This window comes from Megalobrama amblycephala, linkage group LG9 (genome assembly GCF_018812025.1).
Source record: "Megalobrama amblycephala isolate DHTTF-2021 linkage group LG9, ASM1881202v1, whole genome shotgun sequence".
NCBI lineage: Eukaryota > Metazoa > Chordata > Actinopteri > Cypriniformes > Xenocyprididae > Megalobrama > Megalobrama amblycephala.
Genome location: NC_063052.1, coordinates 17,124,170 through 17,149,031, shown reverse-complemented (window position 1 = coordinate 17,149,031; position 24,862 = coordinate 17,124,170). Strand labels below are relative to the sequence as shown.

Below are 24,862 nucleotides of genomic sequence, written 5' to 3'. Positions count from 1 at the left end.
ATGCATAATGTAATTGATAAATGTTCTATCTAGGTGAAAAAATACTATAGTAATTTATAGTAAATACTATAGTGTTTTTGAACTTTGTAGTATATTGTATATATTATAGTATTAACACTTTGTTAATGAATGTTACAGCATACTGTAATATTAATTATATTGAACTGATAAACTGTAATAAATACTGTAGTATACTTTTTACTACAGTAAACGGAAGTGTATTGTAGTGTAATATACCCTATAGATTAAAGAAAACAGTACAGTATTGGGTAATGTAATTTGTTTATATAACTATAGTTGTTATATTACCACAGCAACTATAGAATTACCACAACAAATTAATTCAAGTAATTTACCATAGTATGGTTTAAAAACACTAGTATTTACTATAAATAACTATAGTATTTTTTTTCACCTGGGTATCTATCTATCTATCTATCTATCTATCTATCTGAAAATGCGCATAATTCCTCGTAGTGGCAGGAACTCATTTTGCGCACATTGCGCATGTCGGACACATTTCAGCGCCGCACTGCTGGCGCGAGTCGTTCTGGGATGTGTAATGAATGAAAAAGTGCTGTCCAGTGTGCTGATAATGTGCTGAGTTCAGTATTAAATATCTATATTCATGAGACCCAGTGGTCAAAGGGCTCATTTGGGAATTTGCATAATAATTCGCTGGTATGTTACAGTTTATTTTGCGTATCTACAAATCATGTTTATTATGATCAAACACAGCTAGCTAGCATATTAGCAGGATAGGCTTGAGATGCAAAAAATGTCAATAAAACTTTAAAATGTGCGTAGAAATCAATAAATCGATGCAAGAAATCAGCAAATGTGTGTTTAGCGCATTATCGGTTGTGTGTTAGTCAGAGGATATAAAGTCCCGCTGTGCAGTTTGTAAAGAGTCAGATGAAGCCAACAGCATCAGTATGAAACACTAGTATTCACACTGTGTTTTCTTCGTAAGGTGCTGAGAGGAGCTGCTCTTCATCATGTATGCAGTTTACCGTCAGGCTCATCCGCCCACTGCTGTGGAGTTTGCCGTGTACTGTAACTTCATTTCCAGCCAAGAGAAAAACCTGGTGGTGGCAGGGACATCTCAGCTGTATGTCTACAGGATCATTTATGATGTGGAGGTGAGGATGGAGAGTGTTTTGATGTCTCTGCTTAAGTAAAACTGTGAAATGAAATGTATGGAGATATTTAGACACAACAGCTGTCATTTAAGTGGATAAGTGAATGTATGAAGTCAGTTCACATATGCATCCAAGCAGAGGAACGACAATCTATGTATGTGTATGTATGTGTGTGTGTGTTTTTGAAAGAAGTCTATTATGTTCATCAAGGTCGTGTTTGGTTTATTTAATTTTTTTTTTTTTTTGTGGAAATCATACCATTCAAAAGTGACAGTAAATACATTTATGTTACAAAAGATTTCTATTTCTAATAAATGCTGTTCTTTTGAACTTTGTATTCATCATTAAATCATGAAAAAACATGTATCACAGTTTTCACAAAAATATTAATATTAACAAAAATATTGTAATTATATTTCACAAAGTCTTTGCTGTATTTATGACAAAATAAATGTAGCCTTGGTGAGCATAAGAGACCTTTCAAAAACATAAAAATATTTGATTTTATCATTTTAAACCTGAAGTGTGTGTATGTGATTTTACTGTAATATAAATAACGTTTCATTTGGTTTGCTTTGGTTTACAGTATATGAGTCATTAATCATTTGTTCTAATTTCATTCTAGAGCACTTCCAAATCAGAAAAGTCATCAGGTAGGTCTTTTAATTTTCATTAGCCATAATCAAGTATTCTGTAGATTAAGATTAATTTTATTATTATTATTATGTTCAATAATAATAAAACCTTACAGATGCCAAGAGCCGTAAAGAGAAACTGGAGCAGGTGGCGTCTTTCTCTCTCTTCGGAAATGTGATGTCCATGGCCAGCGTTAAGCTCGTGGGCACCAACAGAGATGCCTTGCTTCTAAGTTTCAAAGATGCCAAGGTACATTTGACTACATCAAAGCTAAAAAGTGAAACAGTTTAAATAGTAAGTCAAGCTAATGTTTGCGTGTTTTTTCCCCCCTTCCAGCTCTCAATTGTGGAGTATGATCCAGGAACTCATGATCTCAAGACTCTGTCACTGCACTATTTTGAGGAACCCGAGTTGAGAGTGTGTACTGCGTTCATGAGGATGTGTTGAACTGCTGTTTTGTGTAGATATATGTTTTGATTAATCTGTGCTGTATGTTTGAATCATTTTAGGATGGGTTTGTTCAGAATGTGCACATTCCCATGGTGCGAGTGGACCCAGAGAACCGCTGCGCCGTCATGCTGGTGTACGGCACCTGCCTGGTGGTTCTGCCCTTTAGGAAGGACACGCTGACCGATGAACAAGAAGGGATTGTGGGAGAGGGGTATGAACAAATATTTTCTAGATATTTACACACATTGTAAAATGATTACACTTCTGTTCAAAAATTTCCTATGTTTTTTTATGTTATTGTATGAAGTTGCATTTACCTGATCAAAAATACAGTAAATCAGTAATATTGTAAAATATTATAACAACTTCAAATAATTGTTTTCTGCTTTAATGTATTGTTAAAATGCAATGTATTGCTGTGATGGCAATGCTGAATTTTCAGCATTATTACTCCAGTCTTCAATGTCACATGATCCTTCAGAAATCATTGTAATATGATGATTTACTGCTCAAGAAACATTCTTATTATTATCAATGTTAAAAACAGTTGTGCTGCTTAATAATTTTGTGGAAACCCTGATTCTTTTCAGGATTCTTTGAGGAATAGAAAGTTCAAAAGAACAAAAGAACATTTCTTGGTTCTTTTGTAACAATATAAATGTCTTTACTGTCACTTTTGATCTATTTAATGCATCTTTGTTGGAATAAAGATGTTCATTTCTTTCAAAAAAGAGCCCAAACTGTTGAACAGTAGTGTATCTTTCAGACTCTATTACAAGTAAACTAGTCATTTTTTGCAGCATGATCTCAATTCAAATGTTTCTCTTCTTTCAGTCAGAAATCGAGTTTTCTACCCAGTTACATAATTGATGTTCGTGAACTGGATGAGAAGCTCCTAAACATCATCGATATGAAGTTTCTTCATGGTTACTATGAGCCCACACTGCTTATTCTGTTTGAGCCCAATCAGACGTGGCCAGGGTATGACTGTTTATCTGAATATCTCAGTCTTTAGCATGACACTTTGTGTTTTATTAAGGCATGCTGATAAACAGATGTGTTGTTTGTTGTGTTTAGGCGTGTAGCAGTGCGTCAGGACACGTGCAGTATCGTGGCAATCTCTCTAAACATCATGCAGAAGGTTCATCCTGTCATTTGGTCACTGAGTAACCTGCCCTTTGACTGCACTCAGGTCATGGCTGTTCCCAAACCCATTGGTAAAATATCATCCATATTCACATCTACTGTTACTGCACCTGCAAGAGCATCATATAGACATTGATCTCTGGTTTTATGTCACCATGGGTCCTTAAAAAGTCTTAATATCAGTTGTATCAGATTTAAAGCAATAAAAAGTCTTAAAAATCCTAAATGGCATTTGAAAAGTCTTAATTATCATTTCAAGAGGTCTCTATCCCACCCATATGGTATTAATATTATTTGTGGAGGTCTTAAAAAGCCTTAAATTTGATTTTAAAAACCCTGCAGATGCCCTGGGTCCTCATTGTCCACAACAGTATTTGAGCCCTAGTTTTATTTTTTGCAAAAAATATTTTAATCTTTTGGCAACTTTAATGCTTCTCTTAATCTTAAGACCTTCTGATTGAAATGATCCTACTTAAATGCTTGATATTAGTTTTGTAGACATGTATCAGTTAAGTGATTTTTTTTTTTTTTTTTTTTTTTTACCAAAAAATGAAGAAAGAGCAGTCAGTCAAGTGTCCAATGTACATGAAAACTGCTTCAATACTGCTTCAAAACATCCCAGCATCCAACTCGTGAAGCTCTTTGCATGATAATGTTGTGTTTTTTCTTCAGGTGGAGTTGTGGTGTTCGCGGTGAATTCTTTGCTCTATCTAAACCAGAGTGTTCCTCCGTTTGGAGTGTCACTCAACAGTCAGACCAATGGCACCACAGCTTTCCCCTTGCGTAAGTTCTTCTGGGACCCTTTGCCCGAAAATACAGTCCTCACAGTCAAATTTATGATCACTAATAGATGATTTTTATTCACTTTGATATTTCCATTCAATCTTTTTTTGCTCTTCAGGGTCACAGGAGGAAGTGAAGATCACACTGGATTGTTCTCAAGCATCCTTCATTACCTCTGATAAGATGGTCATCTCACTCAAAGGAGGAGAAATGTGAGATCTTTTGTTTTTATGACCATAATATCACCCATGTTTTATGTCACATACAAACTGGATTGGTGTAAACTGGTCATTTGTATCAGAGTTTTGTCCATGTGTTTCTGGACTGAGTGTCTTGTTGTCTGTGCAGTTACGTGTTGACGCTCATCACAGATGGCATGAGGAGTGTGCGGGCGTTCCACTTTGATAAGGCTGCCGCCAGCGTCCTGGCCACCTGTGTGAGTGTTTAGCTGTGTCAAATCCACTCAAAATATACTGCACAGTCTTCAGTCCTCTGTGCTTGCTCACAGACACTCACACGCTCCCTTCATCTCTCTCCTCTCAGATGATGACAATGGAGCCAGGTTATCTGTTCTTGGGCTCTCGTCTGGGCAACTCACTGCTGCTCAGGTACACTGAGAAACTTCAGGAAACACCAATGGAAGAAGGCAAAGAGAATGAGGAGAAAGAGAAACAGGTGTGTGTGTGAACTCTTGTGGTGAAAACTTTTTTTTTTTGCATTTTTTTAATTTTCACAATGAACAAAATAACAACTGTTAGGGTACTACACATAGAAATCTCCCATTTGTTTCATTCCCACCATCGTAGTTTACATTTATGTGCTTCCAATCTCAGGTCATGAGTCATTTTTTCCATTGCAAAGATTTCCTCCATGATATTCCTCCATGATATTCCTCCAATGGTCCAGACTCAAAGGCTCACTTTTCAACCAATTCCTTGTTATAACTTTCTTACTTGTTATCAGCATCACTTTGAATAGGTAAATGTCTTCCCCTCTAATAACATCTTTAGTTAACAGGCCTAAATACAGTCTGGATCATTCGGTATTTTGTAACCCAACATTTTCTCCATTTCTGTTACAATAGATTCCCAGTAGAGGCAAATTTTTGTACATGTCCAAAATACATGGGAATGATTGACATTGACATCCCCGCAGACTCTAAAACACTGTTGGGGGATTTTTAATTGTATACTTTTAATGTGGGGTGTAATAATAAAGTATCTCACCAAGTTCTTCCAGCCAAATTCTCTCCATTGTCTTGAGCTAGTAGAAGTTTGTTGTAAAAGACAGATCGAATGCCAGTGAAGAAAACTTTTAAAGAATTTACTTAAGTGCAAAATAAATTCGCACACTTAATTGCATGTTAATTGTTAATTGAACTAGATTTGACAAGTAATCTGATGTCAATTGCAATTAAATGAAAAGGTATTAGTTTAAATTTATATTAAATGCAATTAGCTGAACTTTACAGTGTTTTTGACCTACTGAAGTTGGACTTGCATCTTTATATGTAATTTCAAAATTACTTCTATTGTCTTTTTGAAATATGGTTAAAGTGTGCTGCCAAATGCACTGATAAGCAGTTATGGTAAACTAAAATATATTTAAATATATTTGTAATTACACATTTGTAATAACAATTTACTACATTTAAAGTATATTAACTTTAAATAAAATTTTATTGAATAACACAGAACAGTTAAATTATAATCAAGTACTTTACATGAGCTTTAGTATGTTAGTCAACATCAAAACAAGTGTACATTTCAATAAAGCATAACATAAGATTAAGACATAATGATTTAAAATGTACTTTAAAACAACTTTTAATTTTACATTATTAGAAAGTGCACTTGAAACAGTCATGAAAAGTGAAACAGTCATGAAAGTGTGTTCTCTAAGTACATTTAAGTGGCCTTTTATTTCATTAACATTATATTATCTGCATATATATATATACACACACAATTATTGGCACCCTTAGTAATTATGAGCAAAAGCAGCTGTGAAAATAAATCTGCATTGTTTATCCTTTTGATCTTTCGTTCAAAAAATTCACAAAATTTGAACCTTTCATTTAAGGAAAATAATTGAAAGTGGGGGGAAAGTCACATTATGAAATACATTTTTTTTCTTTTTCTCCAAAACACGTTGGCCACAATTATTGGCACCCTTTTATTCAAAACTTTTTGCAACCTCCTTTTCCCAAGATAACAGCCTTGAGTCTTCACCTATAATGCCTGATGAGTTTGGAGAACACCTGACAAGAGATCAGAGATCATTCCTTCATGCAGAAACTCTCCAGATCCTTCAGATTTCCAGCTCCATGGTGGTGCTTCTTCTCTTCAGTTCACTTCACTCATTTTCTTTAGGGTTCAGGTCAGGGGACTGAGATGGCCATGTCAGAAGCTTCATTTTGTGCTCAGTGACCCATTTTTGTGTTGGATTTGATGTTTGTTTTGGATCATTGTCCTGATGGAAGATCCAACCACTGCCCTTTATTGGATTTCTAGCAGAAGCTAGAATTTTTATCTTTGGTATTTGATAGAATCCATGATACCATGAATCTGAACAAGATATCCAGGACCTCCAGCAGAAAAATAGGCCCACAACATTAAAGATCCAGCAGCATATTTAACCATGGGCATGGGGTACTTTTTATCCATGTGTGCACCAAACCCATCTGGTGGGTTTGCTGCCAAAAAGCTCTTTTTTTAGTTTCATCTGACCATAGAAGCCGGTCCAGTTTGAAGTTCCAGTCTTGTCTGACAACTGAATATGCTGGAGATTGATTCTGGATGAGAGCAGAGGATTTTTCTTGAAATCCTCCCGAACAACTTGTGGGGATGTAGGTGCTGTTTGATCATTCTTTTTAGGCTTTCTGAGACTCAAGACTCAACTAATCTCTGCAGTTCTTCAGCTGTGATCCTTGGAGAGTCTTTGGCCACTCAAACTTTCCTCCTCACCGCGCATTAGGGCGATTTAGACACGTCCTCTTCCAGGCAGATTTGTAACATCTCTAGTTAATTGGAACTTCTTAATTATTGCCATGATAGTGGAAATGGGGATTTTCAATGCTTTAGCTATTTTCTTACAGCCACTTTCTATTTTGTGCGTAGCTCAACAATCTTTTGCTGCACATCAGAAACTATATTCTTTGGTTTTTCTCATTGTGATGAATGATTACGGGAATTTGGCCTTTGTGTTTCCTCATGTTTATACTCCTGTGGAACAGGAAGTCATGGCTGGACAATTTGATCGCCCTGGTGTGCTAAAAAATGTAAATATGAATGGGAATATACTTCAGAGATATTTTACTCATAAGACTTACTAGGGGTGCCAATAATTGTGGCCAACTTGTATTGGAGAAAAACATTTATTTCATAATGTGATTTTCCCCCCACTTTCAACTGTTTTCCTTCAATGAAAGGTTAGAATTTTGTGAATTTTTTTAATGAAAGATCAAAAGGATAAACAATGCAGATTTATTTTCAATATAAAATATACTGTTGCAGTTCATTTAGAAGTACACATTGAGTACAGTTAAGTGCTTCTTTTTCTTAAAGGAATGAATGCATATATGCTGCAGCAGTAAGTTACCCATCACTGCAGTTGTTATCATACACTACCGGTTTTGCCAGTCACATAAAAGATTTCACCAAAATGAGAAATATCTTGTTAAAACAACCTTTAGACACTCTTTCCTAAAGCTGAGATCCAGCCAAAGAATAGTTTTGTCTGTCACAATATTTTTTTCATGAAATGTTCCCTTTAAGCATATCAAATCTTTTGTAAAAAAGGATCTGAAGCTTCTTTCTCATATTAAATGCCTCTATCTTCCAGGAAGAGCCTCCAAATAAAAAAAAGCGTGTGGATTCCGTGGCCAACTGGGCAGGTAGTGTAACTAATCACACTGTTGTACATGGACAGATATTTGTGTTGGTGTGTTTTGTATATATGTGTGAGTTGCTGTGTTCAGGTAAGGCGAATCTACCTGATGAGCTTGATGAAATTGAGGTGTACGGGAGTGAGGCTCAGTCAGGCACTCAGTTGGCTACATACTCATTTGAGGTGAGGATCTATCTAATCTTATCTCAATAACACATTTCAATTACAAAATTAAGGACTGTGAATACCACATATGTACATTTCAAATGTTGTTGCCTGTACGAAATGCATGTATTGAACTAGATTTGATGGCTCATCTGATGTTTATGTCCAGGTTTGTGACAGCATACTAAACATTGGACCTTGTGCCAGCGCCTCCATGGGAGAACCTGCCTTCCTGTCTGAAGAGGTACCTTTTATTTTCTCTGTATTGCGCTGCAGTGGTGACGTATTTTTGTAAGTTAACCCATGTTTGCATCACCCTGGTTCCCTTGACAAAATCCCAATAGGATTTTTCCATTGTCATTTGGATTATTGCAGAAAATAATCCAAATGACAACCAAGTAAATTTTATGATTCTTACACGTTTTATCATGATAATCTTGAATTGGCTGAACGCAACTTTTATGGATTTTGAAGCTTAAATTCAGTCACCAGTTGTAAAAAGCTAAATGTAGGTCAAAACTACTAAACAAACTACACCACGGTTGCATTACTTCAGCGTCACCATTAAGTATGACAACTCTTTGACCACGTACACACTGTAAAGTTTCAGGAGTGACAACCGCATTTAAATACAGGAGTGAATCCCCTAAATCAGGGGTGTCCAAACTCCAAACTCGGTCCTGGAGGGCCACTGTCCTGCAGAGTTTAGCTCCAACTTGCCTCAGCACACTCTCCTAATTACGGCTGTTATGGCGTGAGCAAGTGCATTGTTTTGATGCGGTAGGAACTGTAAAAAGTGGCTGTTGTTTGTTTGCTGTGCTCCGTGACTAATGTCTGTCTACAAAAACTATGCGTAGTTTGAAACGGACTGATGACGTATGATGTCTGTGCAAACAGGGTGTGCGAGGCTATGTAAAAACATACATTGACATGCAGGTAGGACATTATATTATTTCATTCGGACGGAATATAATGATTGGATGAACATTTTATGGTCCTACGCCTTCCACAGATGATATATACTTATAAAAATACATTTAGACCGTTTAACATAGAGATAGCTATCAGGATAAAATGAGACTTTCATCATTATAACAAAAAATGTTTCTGTAGAGAATTACCTGTTCCACCTTTAAATATGGCATTAACAACTATTTGTTCAGTTCGGTTCTGTACACACTGTGTTGATTGTTTGTAAATGCTGTTGTCACTACCTGCATTTTTCTAGAGTTAATTCGGTTGTAGAATGTGGCTGTCACACCCGTAAAGTACTGAACTGTGTGTGTACAAATTAGGCATTTAACTAAAAACCCATTCAAAAAACCCATTGACTTCAGGATGATGGAACCGGAAGTGCTAAAATGCAAATCGTTTGACAGAGCGCAGCATGAAAAGTGAGACATATTTAGTCTCAAACATTATTAGTTCCATTTAACAGTTAGGTTGGGAAAAAATGTTTTTTTTTTTTTAATTAATTGTGATGCAATATCAATTCTTCCATCAGTTTCAAAATAACCCAGAGCCGGATCTGGAGGTGGTGGTGTGCTCAGGATACGGCAAGAATGGAGCTCTTTCTGTACTGCAGGTATGACTATCACTGCCGACACTGCCACCTGTGTACCTTCTGTTCTTGTAATTGTGGACGGCAATTGCATTCAATTGCATGCGCATGCACTGCAGCTGGATCTGTTTGAAGCAGAAATGCACAGCACTCTGTCCTGCGGCGGTGAGGCTCATCTGCCGCAGGTTGGTGCGGGTGCTACAGTGACGTCTGGGCTTTACCAGGGCTGCCTCAGAGATGGTTGGAGAGGCCTTTAAAACACCCGAGATACAGCAGAGGCACACTGCTGATGCACCGCTCATGCATTTCACACAGGATGCATGAAACTAGTGTTATTTGTCTAAGTGCAAATGTGTTCATTATGAGGCCCCATTTACACCTGGTATTAACATGAATCTCAGGTGGTTTGATCTCAAATGTCTTAAAAAAACGACTTTGACGAAGAAAAAAATATACAGTAGTTTTGGTCACTGCATAATTTCTGATAATTCCATTTATGTTTAATAGTTTTAACGACTTTACTGTTATTCTTTAAACGTGGAAAACGGTAATAAAGAATGAAAAGTTGTGCCCAAACTTTTGTCTGGTAGGGTAGAGACCCATCCTTCAAAATCTGATGGCAAGTCTCAGGAGATGCATATAAAAACTGAAGAATGGTGATCTGTCTCAACTGACCAGTTTTGTTCACACAAGACAGATGTTAGTATCAGGTGTGAACATGGCCTGAATCTGCTTGCTGTACAGGCACAGATCAAGTAAAGAGTTCACAAGGTTTTCATTCACACAGAAATTAGATCACATCAGCAAATGATTCTGGTGTGAATGAAGAACAACTGCATTTTTGTCATGCAAGTTTTCAGCATGACTGATGAAGCAGATTTGAGAAGTTGAGTGATACAATTGAGTTATTACTTCAGTTTGATGTGATGTTTTACGTATGTTAGATATTGCCCTATCTTTTTTTTTTATAAAAGTTTATTGGGATTGACACCCCAAGCTTATTATGATGAATCTTATTGTTTTTATCATGTGGATGATTGGATAAGGCTTATGTTTATTGTGGTGAAATGTTTGTGTTTGTAACATTTAAACGAAATGCTTAGTTTTATTACTAGTGCTAGACATAAATCGGCTAATAATTTGCAATTTTGAAATGATTAACATTGGCCAATAATCATGTTTGATGCTTGACTGATTAACAGAAGCGTTAACTTTCCATTTTGCCAGTTCTCATATCTACCAACAGCAGAGTCAATGGATAATGATTTATGTTTTTAAGTATTTTTAGTAAATTTCAGGTAAATGTTTCTTTAATTGTATTGTATATGTGTACATCTCATTTGCTGTAATTACATTTTATTAGCCTAAATACTTTCACTGCAAAAAGTAATTTTCTTAAATAGGATTTTTGTCTTGAACAAAAATCTAAATATTCTTAAATCAAGAGACAGTTTGGAAAATGTAACGTAAGATGTAGGACAAGAAGTCTTGTTTTCAGAGAAATGCATCTAATGTATTCTTATCTTATGTCATTTTGCATTTCAAATAAATATCTCTTGATTTAAGGGTGTTTATTTATTTGTACTGCAAAACAAGAAAAATACTGAATAAGAAAAGCACTTTTTGCAGTTTTGGCATTATAGGCCTCACATACTGTATATGTTGACAATATATTGGCCACTGGCAATTGAAAAGTGCATATAGGCCATCCATTATTACTTTATTATATTAAATTTGTAATATATTTTGCTGGTCTATAGAAAAGCATCAGACCACAGGTGGTCACAACGTTTGAACTTCCTGGATGCCATGACATGTGGACAGTCATATACTGTGAGGAGAAACCTGAAAAGGTGATTTGTTACAGCCCCCTGTCACTTTTCTTCTATTTGATAAATCACACACAATAGCCTTGTTTAGATGTTTTATTGCAACTGCTTTACTTTGAAACTCCCTATGTCTATAGTCTCCGGCAGAGGGCGATAGTGAGGGTCCTGAGGAGGAGAAGCATGAGCCCACAGTGGAGGATGACAAGAACAAACACGGCTTCCTCATCCTTAGTAGAGAAGACTCCACCATGGTATTCACAGATTATATTCTAACATACAACCATAATACTCTTACTGTTATGACTGTATGCAGTATATACTGTGCAGTGCACAGTATGCAAATTTACTGTATTGGGCACAGAATAGAGCACACTGCAGTATTGTAACCCACAATACAATGCACTTGACTTGACCTTCCCTTAATAAGGAACTGAAAGTAATCAGCCACAATTTTTAACCTCTCATTGACTATTTTTTTATTGGACTGCCAAGAGTTATTTTCAATATACTATTTAATATGTAGTAAGCAGTATGCTAGTATGTCATTCATTCCATGCAGACAGATATTCCCATCACTAATCTCATATGTGCTTCATGCTCATTGGATACTCTTCAGCCAATCATAATGCTTGCATTCACTTGCCTGTAAAATCTCGCCATAATTTTGCCAACGTAACCCCGCTTTACAGTGTTTCATTGTTCTTGCTCTCTGTGTGTTCAGATCCTACAGACTGGTCAGGAGATTATGGAGCTGGACACTAGTGGTTTCGCCACACAGGGTCCCACTGTGTATGCGGGCAACATCGGAGACAATAAATATATCATCCAGGTGTCTCCTATGGGCATCAGACTGCTAGAGGGAGGTAAGGGAACATATCAGTGTATTTCTAACTATGAGCAAAATAAGGAATGGCCTGTGTTTCATCTGGTCTCTTTTTCTCTTTGCACTTAGTGACACAGCTCCACTTTATACCTGTGGACCTGGGCTCTCCCATAGTGCACTGTGCGCTGTGGCTGATCCTTACGTGGTCATCATGACAGCAGAGGGAGTGGTCACCATGTTTGTGTTGAAGAGTGACTCGTACATGGGGAAGAGTCACCGCCTGGCACTGCAGAAACCACAAATCCACACGGTCAGACCATGTAGACATCTTATAAACTACCGTTCGAATGTTTGGGCAAGACTAAGACTTTTAAAATGTTTTTGAAATATGTCTCTTGTACTCTCCAAAGTGATGCATTTATTTGATAAAAAATACAGTTAAATAATATTGTGAAATATTATTACAGTTTTAAATAACTGTTTTCTATTTAAATATATTTTAAAATTTGATGACAAGGCTGAATTTTCAGCTGCCATTACTTCAGTGGTCTTCAGTATCACATGATCCTTTGGAAATCATTCTAATATGCTGATTTGCTGCTCAAGAAACATTTTTTTATTATCAGTGTTGAAAACAGTTTTATTTTTGTGGAAACTTAGATGATTATTTTTTTTTTTTGCAGAATTATAATGAATAAGAAGTTCAAATGAACTGCATTTTTTGAAATAGATTTTTTTAATAACATTATAATTGTCTTTACCATCACTTTTAATCAATTTAATGCATATTTGCTGAATGAAAGTATTCATTTCTTCAAAAAAAAAAATTGTACTGTCCCCAGACTTTTGAACGGTAGTGTATTTTATGCATGTGTTTAAAATATTATGGAAAAATTAGTGTATTAATCTCATGGAAAAATTTGTGAAAAACTGTATTTTACCTCTAAATCTAAAGCAAATAAAGAAAATGATGTCTATATATAGGGCAGAAGATTATTTTTTAATTTGTGGCAGTAACAATTAAAAATTAAAATGACACACATTTAGTAATGTAGTGTAATTACTATTAATCAAATCAGTTTCTCTTTACTGAAATAGTTATTTTTCATTGTTGAATACTTTTTAAAGTCTTCTCAATTCGACCAATTCTCTTTTTTTTTTCCAGCAATCACGTGTTATTACGTTATGTGCATATCGTGACGTCAGTGGCATGTTTACCACTGAGAACAAGGTCAACTTCCTGGCCAAAGAGGAAACTGTCATCAGAACCCAATCAGAGACAGAGACCATTATCCAGGACATCAGGTATCCACTCACTCATTTTTTTTTTAAAAATGCTCTTATTTCCAGTCATGTGACTTTTGTCTAAAATTACTCTTACTTTACTTTCTTTCCCTCATGTTCTCTGTCAGTAATGCGGTGGATGATGAGGAGGAGATGCTTTATGGGGAGTCGAACTCTCTGACCAGCCCTAATAAAGAAGAGTCCAGCCGTGGTTCTGCAGGAGTGAACTCAACTCAGACAGGAAGAGAGGGCGGCCAGAGCAGACAGGATCCATCACACTGGTGCCTGCTGGTCAGAGAGAATGGAGTCATGGAGGTAACGAACATACACACTAATTTACAGAGGTTTCCTCGAAAGAGCTGTATTGATTTAGGTTGTATTCATGGTAAAAAATAATGTTTTGTAATATTGAATATTGAAATAGAAGTATTTTTTTTACTTTTTTTATTATTTCATATTGATTATTAAATATTAAAATGTCCTTTTTTATGACTCTAAAACTTACCCAAAAATACAAAAATGAAAAGTCAACCTAGTCATTAGAGGCTATTTCATGGTATAAGCTTCCATATAGCACAAAACATAAAATCTGTTTTTTGTTCTTATTATCAGTTGTTAAAATTCCTTTGTCATTTCTTAATCAGATCTACCAGCTTCCTGACTGGCGCTTGGTTTTCCTGGTGAAAAATTTCCCTGTTGGTCAGCGTGTTTTGGTTGACAGCTCTGCTAGCCAATCGGCTACTCAAGGGGAGCTTAAAAAGGAGGAAGTGACAAGACAGGGAGAAATCCCATTGGTCAAAGAAGTTGCTCTTGTGTCTTTAGGCTACAGCCACAGCCGTCCTTACCTGCTGGTAAGTTTATCACATGAATCTGCTCTTCTGGAGGAGTTGAAGTTTAATTTTATTTAATTTATCAATTAAATTCTAACAGGCACATGTTGATCAAGAGCTTCTCATTTATGAGGCCTTTCCATACGACCAGCAGCAAGCTCAGTGCAACCTGAAAGTGCGCTTTAAGAAGGTACAAGCCAACACTAAATACTCTCCTCAGGACATTTACTCTAATGATGTGTAAAGTATGATGACTGATGGTGTTGTTTTATTCCTGTCAGATGCCTCATAATATTAACTTCAGAGAGAAGAAGTCCAAAATTAGAAAGGACAAGAAGCCTGAGGGACAGGGAGAGGAGACTCTGGGGGTCAAGGGTCGTGTGGCCAGATTCAGATACTTCCAGGACATCTCAGGATACGCAGGGGTACGTCTGTCTTAGACTTGGTTTAAAATTTTAAATTATTTTCAATAGATTTGTTAACAATAACAAAACTGCTGGCAAGTTATCAGAGCTGGCATATAAGTCATTGACACCGATTTTAACAGTTTATGCAATTTTGTCCCCCTCAAGCCAATCTTAAATTTGTAAGACAAGCACTAAATATATGTGGGCACTGTTTTTCAGGTGTTTATCTGCGGGCCGTCTCCTCACTGGATGTTGGTGACATCTCGTGGGGCGATGCGGCTCCACCCCATGACAATAGATGGAGCTATTGAGTCCTTCTCTCCCTTTCATAATATCAACTGCCCCAAAGGATTCCTCTACTTCAACAAACAGGTACAAACAAGCTCTAAAATGCACATTAGCATTTGGTATTGGATGTTAAATGACTTCTCAAAATGGAAAAAGTGTTATTCACCCTCCAATGTATCTGGATATCTTGGGAAGATGATCTTGACAGGTTAAATGTGTAACTGAAGTGCATTTGCTCCTCTAGGGTGAACTGAGGATTAGTGTGTTACCCACTTACCTCTCATATGATGCTCCCTGGCCTGTCCGCAAGATTCCTCTCAGGTGTACCGTCCACTACGTGTCGTACCACGTGGAATCCAAGGTAATGCAAATGCTGTGGGCTGTAGATGAGGAGTTCACTGAATGTAGTCATAATTTAGCTCTTCTTGAGCCATTTTTAAACTTTTAACTTTAAACTACTCTATGATATTTTAAGGGACAGTTCACCCAAAAAATATTCTGTCATCATTTACTAACTCTCATGTTTTTCTTTGGTGGAACATAGAAGATATTTTAAAGAATGTTGGTAACCAAACACTTTTGGTGACCATTGACTTCCATTGTATTGGCAAAAATACAATGCGATCTGAAATTTCGTGTTGGGTAAAAAAGTTTGCATATTTCACTCATGTTCAAGTTGGTCACACAAAATTGGCTGTGTTGACTAACAGAAAGCTGCTTTGTTTGAAAGTAATTTCTGTGTGAACTATGAATGCATATTATTATGCGTCACTACTCTATTGGCAATGAACAGTGGGCCTTTTTTGCTGCAAAATTTTGCTATTGTGACTGCATCTTTAGAATTAAGCTGGCTGTTTTTGCCTCTGTACCTTTAAGATTTCATATGCAAATGAGATTTGTTATGATTGACTAAGTTCTTTGCATAAATAAAAATAGTTTTCATCATTGAATTAGTGTTATGTGTTTGCATTCATGTGTTCATAATCGTGTGTGTTTCAGGTGTATGCTGTTTGCAGCAGTGTTAAAGAGCAGTGCACTCGTATTCCCAGAATGACTGGAGAAGAGAAAGAGTTTGAGACCATTGAAAGAGGTGTGACACTGTTGGTTCAGATGTGTATGTGGATACAGTGAATGTGTCTGATTTAATGGGGTCTTAATAGTTTGATTGTTCTCTCAGATGAGCGGTACATACACCCTCAGCAGGACAAATTCTCCATTCAGCTCATCTCTCCGGTCAGCTGGGAGGCCATCCCAAACACACGGTGATAACCACCTTCATGTTTCACTTAAAGGGATAGTTCACCCAAAAAATAAAAATTCTGTCAGCATTTACTCAACTCTTATGAGTTTGAAATGACATGAGGGGTTAGATCATCTTTGAAACCCAAATGGAGATATTTTTATTGAAACCTGAGATATTAATGTGCCTTCATTGAAAGTCCAGTTAACCACAACTTTCAAGCTTCAAAAAGTTCATAAAGATTGTAAGACTAATCCACATGAATAGAGTGGTTTCATTAAAGTCTTCTGAGGAGACATGATCGCTCATAAACCGATTTAATTTAGGCTTTTATTCACATTTAAACATTAATCAATGCATATAAAAAGTGCAAATCAAATATGGTTAACGGAAGCTCAAACCTCATTGGTTTTCATACATCAAGCAAGTACAATTGAGCTTCAGTTTACTATATTTGATGTTTGTTTATTAAGCGTAAAGTTTTGGTTGAATGGACTTTCATTAGAAGGACAGAAATTTTCATTAAAAAATATCTTCATTTTTGTTTCAAAGTTAAACTAAAGTCTTATGAGGTTGGAATGGCATGAGTAAATGATGACGATCACAAAAAATAAACAGAACTGTTTGTATAACATTATTGCACTGTCTTCGTCAGCATTGACCTGGAGGAGTGGGAGCATGTGACGTGCATGAAGACGGTGGCTCTGAAGAGTCAGGAAACCGTATCAGGACTGAAGGGATACGTGGCAGTGGGCACGTGCCTCATGCAGGGAGAGGAGGTCACCTGTAGGGGCAGAGTGAGTCTTCACTTACACACATCCGTAAACACTCCTGACAGGTGCAGTTAGTAGTAGTACATTAATGGAATAGATTGACAAAATTCCATTGAAGAAATACCTCGTTTACAGGCACATTTGATGCACATGACTTTACTCCACAACTGAAAGATGAAGAAAGTAATATTGCTGATCATGTTAGATTTACAAGATCTAACAACATTTAAAGGGTTGGTTCACCCAAAAATGAAAATTCTTAATTACTCACCCTCATGTCGTTCCAAACCTGTAAGGCCTTCGTTCATCTTCAGAACACAAATTAAGATATTTTTTGATGAAATCTGAGGTGTTTTTTTAGTCCCCCATAGAAAGCAGTGAAATTACCACATTCAAGGTCTAGAAAAGTAATAAAGACATTGTTAAAATAGTCAACGTGACTACATTGGTTCAACCTTAATGTTATGAAGCGACAAGAATAATTTTTGTGTGCAAAAACAAAACAAAAATAATGTGCAAAACAAGCACAGCAAACAAGCACAGCGAGCACAAACAAGCACAGCAAACCTGGAGTCCCCCACAGAAAATTGCAATCAGAAAAAATGCAATTAAATTTTTTCTTCAAATCATGCAGCCCTACCTTTTGGTGTCTTTTTTTTGATGTAGTTGGATTTAAAGAGGTAGTTCACCCAAAAATGAACATTCTGCCATGATTTACTTATTCCAAACAAATATGTTTCCCCCATAGAAAGCAGTGAAATTACCACATTCAAGGTCTAGAAAAGTAATAAAGACATTGTTAAAATAGTCAACGTGACTACATTGGTTCAACCTTAATGTTATGAAGCGACAAGAATACTTTTTGTGCGCAAAAACAAAACAAAAATAATGTGCAAAACAAGCACAGCAAACAAGCACAGCAAACCTGGAGTCCCCCACAGAAAATTGCAATCAGAAAAAATGCAATTAAATTTTTTCTTCAAATCATGCAGCCCTACCTTTTGGTCTCTTTTAAGTCTTAACCTGCTTCTGTAAATCCTTTTCATCAAACTTCTGATCTGGGTTCATTCTGTCTGACAGATCCTGATTGTGGATGTGATTGAGGTAGTGCCAGAGCCCGGTCAGCCCCTCACCAAGAATAAGTTTAAAGTGCTGTATGAGAAGGAGCAGAAGGGGCCTGTTACGGCTCTCTGTCACTGCAGTGGATACCTGGTGTCTGCTATTGGACAGAAGGTACCACATTTTCAGATGTGCTGCGTCACATTAAATAGAATGCTATTTCTGTTCCTTCTGTATGATGGAGTTGTCTCTGTGCAGATCTTCTTATGGAGCCTGAGGGATAATGATCTGACTGGCATGGCCTTCATCGACACGCAGCTCTATATCCATCAGATGTACAGCATCAAGAACTTCATCCTCGCTGCTGATGTCATGAAGAGCATCTCTCTGCTTCGCTACCAGGAAGAGAGCAAGACACTCTCGCTCGTCAGCAGGGTACCATGAGTTTGCAGTCAAATATCAGTCAATTCCTTTTTTGATGTAGTTGGATTTAAAGAGGTAGTTCACCCAAAAATGAACATTCTGCCATGATTTACTTATTCCAAACAAATATGTTTCTTTTGTGAAATACACAGTAAGTTTAACAGAATGTTCATGCTGTTATTTTTCATACATTTGAAAATGAGGTGTTGGCAGGTTGGCAGGTCTCATTGTTCCATGTTTTTGTTTCGTCGTAGGATGCAAAGCCCCTGGAGGTTTATAGCATTGAATTTATGGTGGACAATAACCAGCTTGGCTTTCTAGGTAAGTAACTTACCTTCTTTTAGAATCTTCTTCTGTCTTATTAGTTTTATGCTGAAAAATTGTTTGACACTTGTAGGCGTCACTCATTTGACCTCTTAAACCCTTGCTTAGTTTCAGACAGAGACAAAAACCTGTTGGTCTACATGTATCTGCCAGAAGGTGAGTCATTTATTTGATCCTTTCTGCAATACCTTCAGACTTTGCTCTTTCCCAGTGTCTGATATCATATGTATGACCTTCATTCTACCATCTTTAGCCAAAGAGAGTTTTGGGGGCATGCGTTTGCTACGGCGAGCAGACTTTAACGTGGGCGCTCACGTGAACGCCTTCTGGAGGATGCCGTGCCGCGGCACTCTGGACACGGCCAGCAAGAAGGCACTCACCTGGGACAACAAACACATCACCTGGTTCGGTGGGTCCTATTACAAGCTTCTCTTCCACCTTCGCACCCTAGCTACCAACATTCATGAAACATGATCATTGAACCATCGTTACTTTACAGCTAGTTAAACCAGTTCATGAGAAACCTAACTGTGATTCTCTGTGTCTGTGCAGCTACGTTGGACGGTGGCGTTGGCCTGCTTCTGCCCATGCAGGAAAAGACGTATCGCAGACTACTGATGTTGCAGAACGCCCTCACCACCATGCTGCCACATCATGCTGGACTCAACCCAAAGGCCTTCAGGTACTGACTTAGTTCTGCTGACGTCCAGAGAGACGTAAATCAGAGAAACCCTATAACCTGGGCCTAAAATTAACTCTCGCCAATCGTGAAATGTGAGTAAAAATGTTGCTGAGTAACAATTTTATGTTGGTCGGTAACATTTTTATGAATTCCAACAATGCAATATTGAGAAAATGAACACGAACGACGCTTGGGACAGTTTATAGGCCAGTGCTGCATCTTCACGAAAGTTTAACCCTTGCCATTTAAATATTCAAGCACAAGATGTGAAAGGGAACTCGATTCATTAGCCAGAAATCTGCGTCTCAGTGCGCGATACTGAATTGAGCTCTCTTTCACATCATCTTGAGCTTGAACAGACATATTCGAACAAAATTGTCACAAATGTCCATTTTGCCGAATATACTCGTATACATAGTCAGTTACGTCTTAAGTGAACATAAACAGAACGAAAGAAAACGCATGTGTATCAGTAAATTTGATCCGTGCATTAGCTCCTAAAGTGACAGAAGCCTAATATTCCTGCTGCTTTTAATGTCAATCAAAACAACAAAAGACAAAGAAAAATCACTCACTGCTCTAGACTGAATAACTTTAGTAACTTTAATAAGGATTAACCTGTTTCATGGCTGGCAAAAAATATTTACGGCCGATAAATTGTCTTAAAGGGTTAGTTCACCCAAAAATGAAAATGATGTCATTAATGACTCACCCTCATGTCGTTCCAAACCTATAAGACCTCCGTTCATCTTCGGAACACAGTTTAAGATATTTTAGATTTAGTCCCGAGAGCTTTCTGTCCCTCCATTGAAAATGTATGTACGGTGCACTGTCCATGTCCAGAAAGGTAATAAAAACATCATCAAAGTAGTCCATGTGACATCAGTGGGTTAGTTAGAATTTTTTGAAGCATCAAATACATTTTGGTCCAAAAATAACAAAAACTACGACTTTATTCAGCATTGTATTCTCTTCCGGAATCCTTTCCACTGAATTGATTCCATTGAATCCTTTCATCTGTCGGCGTTGGTAATGCACTTTTACATCGCCATGATTGTTTTTGGCGATTAGGACATCCGCAACATGCACACTTACGCACCATTTAAAAAAATATAGCAATACCAAAATACAAACAATGTAGAATAGCTTGAATACAGCGTGCATCTCCCTCAGACTGTAAACGAAGCTTCTTTTTATTATTATTGTTTTATGGCGGTTAGCATCCAGCGTTTTGGTGCATTACTGCCCCCTTCTTGTAAACGAAGCTCGGTCGCACCAGATAACACGTCAGCAGCGTCTTACGTCAGCAGCATCACTGCGGAGTCGTGAATGCGGATTGACAACAGACCCGTAAGAGAAGACAATGCTGAATAAAGTCGTAGTTTTTGCTATTTTTGGACCAAAATGTATTTTCGATACTTCAAAATGTCCTAATCGCCAAAAACAACCACGGCAACGTAAAAGTGCATTACCAACACCGAGAGATGAAAGGATTCAATGAAATCAATTCAATGGAATCAATTCAGTGGAAAGGATTCCGGAAGAGAATACAATGCTGAATAAAGTCGTAGTTTTTGTTATTTTTGGACCAAAATGTATTTGATGCTTCAAAAAATTCTAACTAACCCACTGATGTCACATGGACTACTTTGATGATGTTTTTATTACCTTTCTGGACATGGACAGTATACCGTACAAACATTTTCAATGGAGGGACAGAAAGCTCTCGGACTAAATCTAAAATATCTTAAACTGTGTTCCGAAGATGAACGGAGGTCTTACGGGTTTGGAACGACATGAGGGTGAGTCATTAATGACATAATTTTCATTTTTGGGTGAACTAACCCTTTAAGTCACTAACCCTTGGCAGGTGTGGCAAAAAGTTTTAGGCCTTGCCTACAACATTCCAGCATGTCATTGCTTTACCCCACTTTTTCATTGTTTTTAGAGATAGGTGTAGATTTCCAGTTGCATCTCAGGGAATTTGTTTGCAATTCTGGAATTGTCTTTTTCTTTGGAACAGATTTAAACAATTAATATTAATTAATAAATATTTAATATTGTACAAATGAGACCCTCAATGGACAGATGTATGAGCAAATTTTACTCTACATAAGGCAAAAAATATTTTAGAGCAGAGGATATCAAAAAAATTAGTGAGAGACATTTCCAGGCCAGATTTGACATTTCTGTTGCATATTATAGTGCACTTCTTTGCACCCTCTCAGCATTGCCTATCTATTTTTAAATTAAAACTATTTTTAAAAATTCAGGATGCTGCACTATGATCGGCGGATGTTGCAGAACGCTGTGAAGAACATTCTGGATGGAGAGCTGCTGAATAAGTACCTGTACCTCAGCACCATGGAGCGAAGTGAACTGGCCAAGAAGATTGGCACAACGGCAGACATTGTGAGTGCTGAACTTAGTTACTTACTGTCAAACTTTATCTCAGGGCTGGACAGAGGAAATTACAATTATACACAAGTTCTGGAAATATATTGAATATATTTACAAGAACTTGATATAAATTAACCCTTGCTTCAGAAAAAAAATCAGCTTATTAGTTTTTTTCCCCTCTGGCAATGAAAATAGTTCCAAAAGAAGCCAAAGCACTCAGCTGAACCTGGCCAAAAAACAATACTAATGCTGTCTTCATTTGCTATCAGAACTGTCCTACTTCCCACTTCTGATGATCGTAATTATGAGTTTGTTGCATTCAAGTGTTTTGTTGTTGGAAAGAATAGGAATTATGGAGGGCAGCAGGTTCATTCTTGCCCCAAATTTCTTGGGGAAATTTAAAGTCAAAATTTATAGAAAATGTGTAGTCAATATTCAGTAGAGTTGAATATAAATATAGCGCTAATTCTAGATAGCTGACTGTCGATTCTGGAAATTCAGTCAAATAAATGCTTTTCATTTTCAACTTAGACTGAAATTTAGTGTGTTCAGATTTTATAAATATACAGCCAGTCATTTTTTTGTTTATTTTATTTTAGTTACGGTTGTGAATTTTTTTTAAATATGTTAAAATAGTTTTAATCTAAAAATAGTTTTCCTTTTTCTTTTCTGGTTTTAGTTAACCATAGTAACTCAAACCTGGAAATTTAAGTATAAAAATTATCTCAGAGTTTCCAAATCCAGTTTCCTACTAAGAATCTTGCGATAATTTCAGTAGCATATGAAGGCAGCATTAAATATCCATATTATATCAAAATATCCATATGTAAAGCGCTTTCAGTACCCAGAAAAGCGCTATATAAATGAAACAAATTATTAATATCAGCACAAGTGGCTGATAAGCTCTCATTAGCACTTGATAAAATTGCTCAATGGCTACAAAACTCATGCCTCACACTAAATACTAAAAAACAGTGACAATGTATTTCAGTAAGAAACAAATTTGTGGCCCTCAGCTTAGCATATCAGGGCAAATTATTAATAATGTCAAGGAAGTCAAGTATTTGGGAATGTATTTAGACTCAACCTTGACCTTCAACAAACAAGTTAAATATCTAAGTAAATTATTAAAATGTAGTATTGCCAATTTTAGACACATTCAAAAATTACGTGTAATTTTATTTACTGATTTATTTATTGTCAACTCTACATTTTAGTGGTTAGTGTTATCGATGAATTGAAAATTGTGCATTTTTAGTGGGGAGTCTTATTGATGAAATTAACTGTTGTCGTTATTGGTGAACTGAAGTGCTCATGATAATTTTAGAGGGTATTGTTTTTATGAAATAATGTGTATGTTAGATTTTTTGTTTATCTAGTGACCTGCCCAAGGACTACAGATGGAAATTAGCTAATAGCTAAATCTGGTGCAGAGCATCTTCTCTCTACTTGAGATTAATGTTTTTCTGTGCATTGTCCTTGATAAATAAATATAAACCAGAACAATTGTTTAATTATACTTTACACAGATTCTACACCAATTTACCTTAAGAGTAGCACTGACCATCTGTGACAGCAATAATCTCATCATGTGCTTCTATCCTTCCTGTTCTTGAGCTTGTCTGCTCTGTATTTGTTTCAGATCTTGGATGATCTTCTGGAGATTGACAGAGTAACTGCTCACTTCTGAAGAGCTTCTGCTCTCACTCTCGATGTATTTCGTCACCTGAAGATTTCCCCTTCTGCCCGCTGTTTTATATTTCAGTGTTTTCATAGAAAATCAGAAAACTAAAATTTGTCATACTGTTTGTTTTTTGACAAAGGAAATGCAGTAAATGGTATTGTATTTCATAGAATATTTTGTAAGTAAAAAAAGAAAAAGAAATGAACATGTTTTGCATCTTGACATTCAGAACAGACAAACATGCTGATATTTTGATGCTTTCAGTGTCATTCTTCACTACAGACACAGGTCATTCTCTGTCGGCAGATAGTTTGACCACTAAAAGGGTCCAACTAAGCAAATTTCTCTTAAGCCCGGAACACACCAAGCAGACACCGAAGAACTTGTGGCAGACTTTGGGGTTGGCTCACGTCAGCAGTGTCTGGGTCAAAAGTTGCCCTGACATACCAAACCGACACTCGACAGCCAAGTAGCACGTCCGTTCTGCGCCTGCGTAAGAAGAAATGCCTTTCCATGCAGGTGGCAGTAGCTGAACAGCCAATCAGAATGATCAGATGGCCCGACTGAGCGATTCAACATATCGAATCAGCTGAAAAAAAGCAGATGAGGACCAACTTCAGCCGACGGTGCGGAACACACTTAGGAAGAAAACTTAGTCGGCCGACGAACAAAAACTGCCCAACGGCCGACCATCGGCTTGCTGTGTTCCGGGCTTTAGACTTTTCTTGTCATAACACTATACACTGCCATAAGAAAAATGTAATCCATAAACCATGTCATTCGTTTGGCAGTGTTCATTCTGCGTTAAAGTCACGATGAAACTGAAGTAGCAACAAATCTTTTCTTCTGTATTGTGACGTACATCTGAGTGTAATGGATTATCAAAAAAAAAAAAAAATGAATGTTAGCTTGCACTTGAATGTGGAAGGGACCTGCATATGTCACCAGTCTGTCATTTTCATCAGAAGATCCAGTTATGACATTTTAATGAATCATTGAGGCCAAAAACAAAAAAAAAACCCCAAACAAAAAAAAAAAAAACATG

General features: G+C 36.9%; 1 protein-coding gene across 1 annotated transcript; it reads left to right on the top strand.

Annotated features, from left to right (window-relative positions):
• The first annotated feature begins 334 nt into the window (after nucleotides 1-334).
• cpsf1 (cleavage and polyadenylation specific factor 1) lies at nucleotides 335-24,074 on the top strand. Its single transcript, XM_048201891.1, is given in 39 exon segments — nucleotides 335-681; nucleotides 974-1,142; nucleotides 1,768-1,795; nucleotides 1,894-2,027; nucleotides 2,115-2,195; nucleotides 2,288-2,439; nucleotides 3,063-3,209; nucleotides 3,306-3,445; nucleotides 4,047-4,157; nucleotides 4,276-4,369; nucleotides 4,506-4,593; nucleotides 4,701-4,832; nucleotides 8,001-8,052; nucleotides 8,137-8,228; nucleotides 8,380-8,454; nucleotides 9,715-9,795; nucleotides 11,532-11,624; nucleotides 11,738-11,851; nucleotides 12,322-12,463; nucleotides 12,553-12,602; nucleotides 12,605-12,733; nucleotides 13,589-13,728; nucleotides 13,836-14,022; nucleotides 14,352-14,558; nucleotides 14,638-14,727; nucleotides 14,819-14,962; nucleotides 15,164-15,316; nucleotides 15,477-15,593; nucleotides 16,232-16,322; nucleotides 16,410-16,494; nucleotides 17,128-17,269; nucleotides 18,326-18,478; nucleotides 18,563-18,739; nucleotides 18,982-19,048; nucleotides 19,160-19,207; nucleotides 19,305-19,460; nucleotides 19,604-19,733; nucleotides 22,007-22,145; nucleotides 23,776-24,074. Coding segments are annotated over 38 exon segments (4,353 nt in total). The 5' UTR covers nucleotides 335-681; nucleotides 974-998; the 3' UTR covers nucleotides 23,824-24,074.
• Nucleotides 24,075-24,862: the final 788 nt, after the last annotated feature.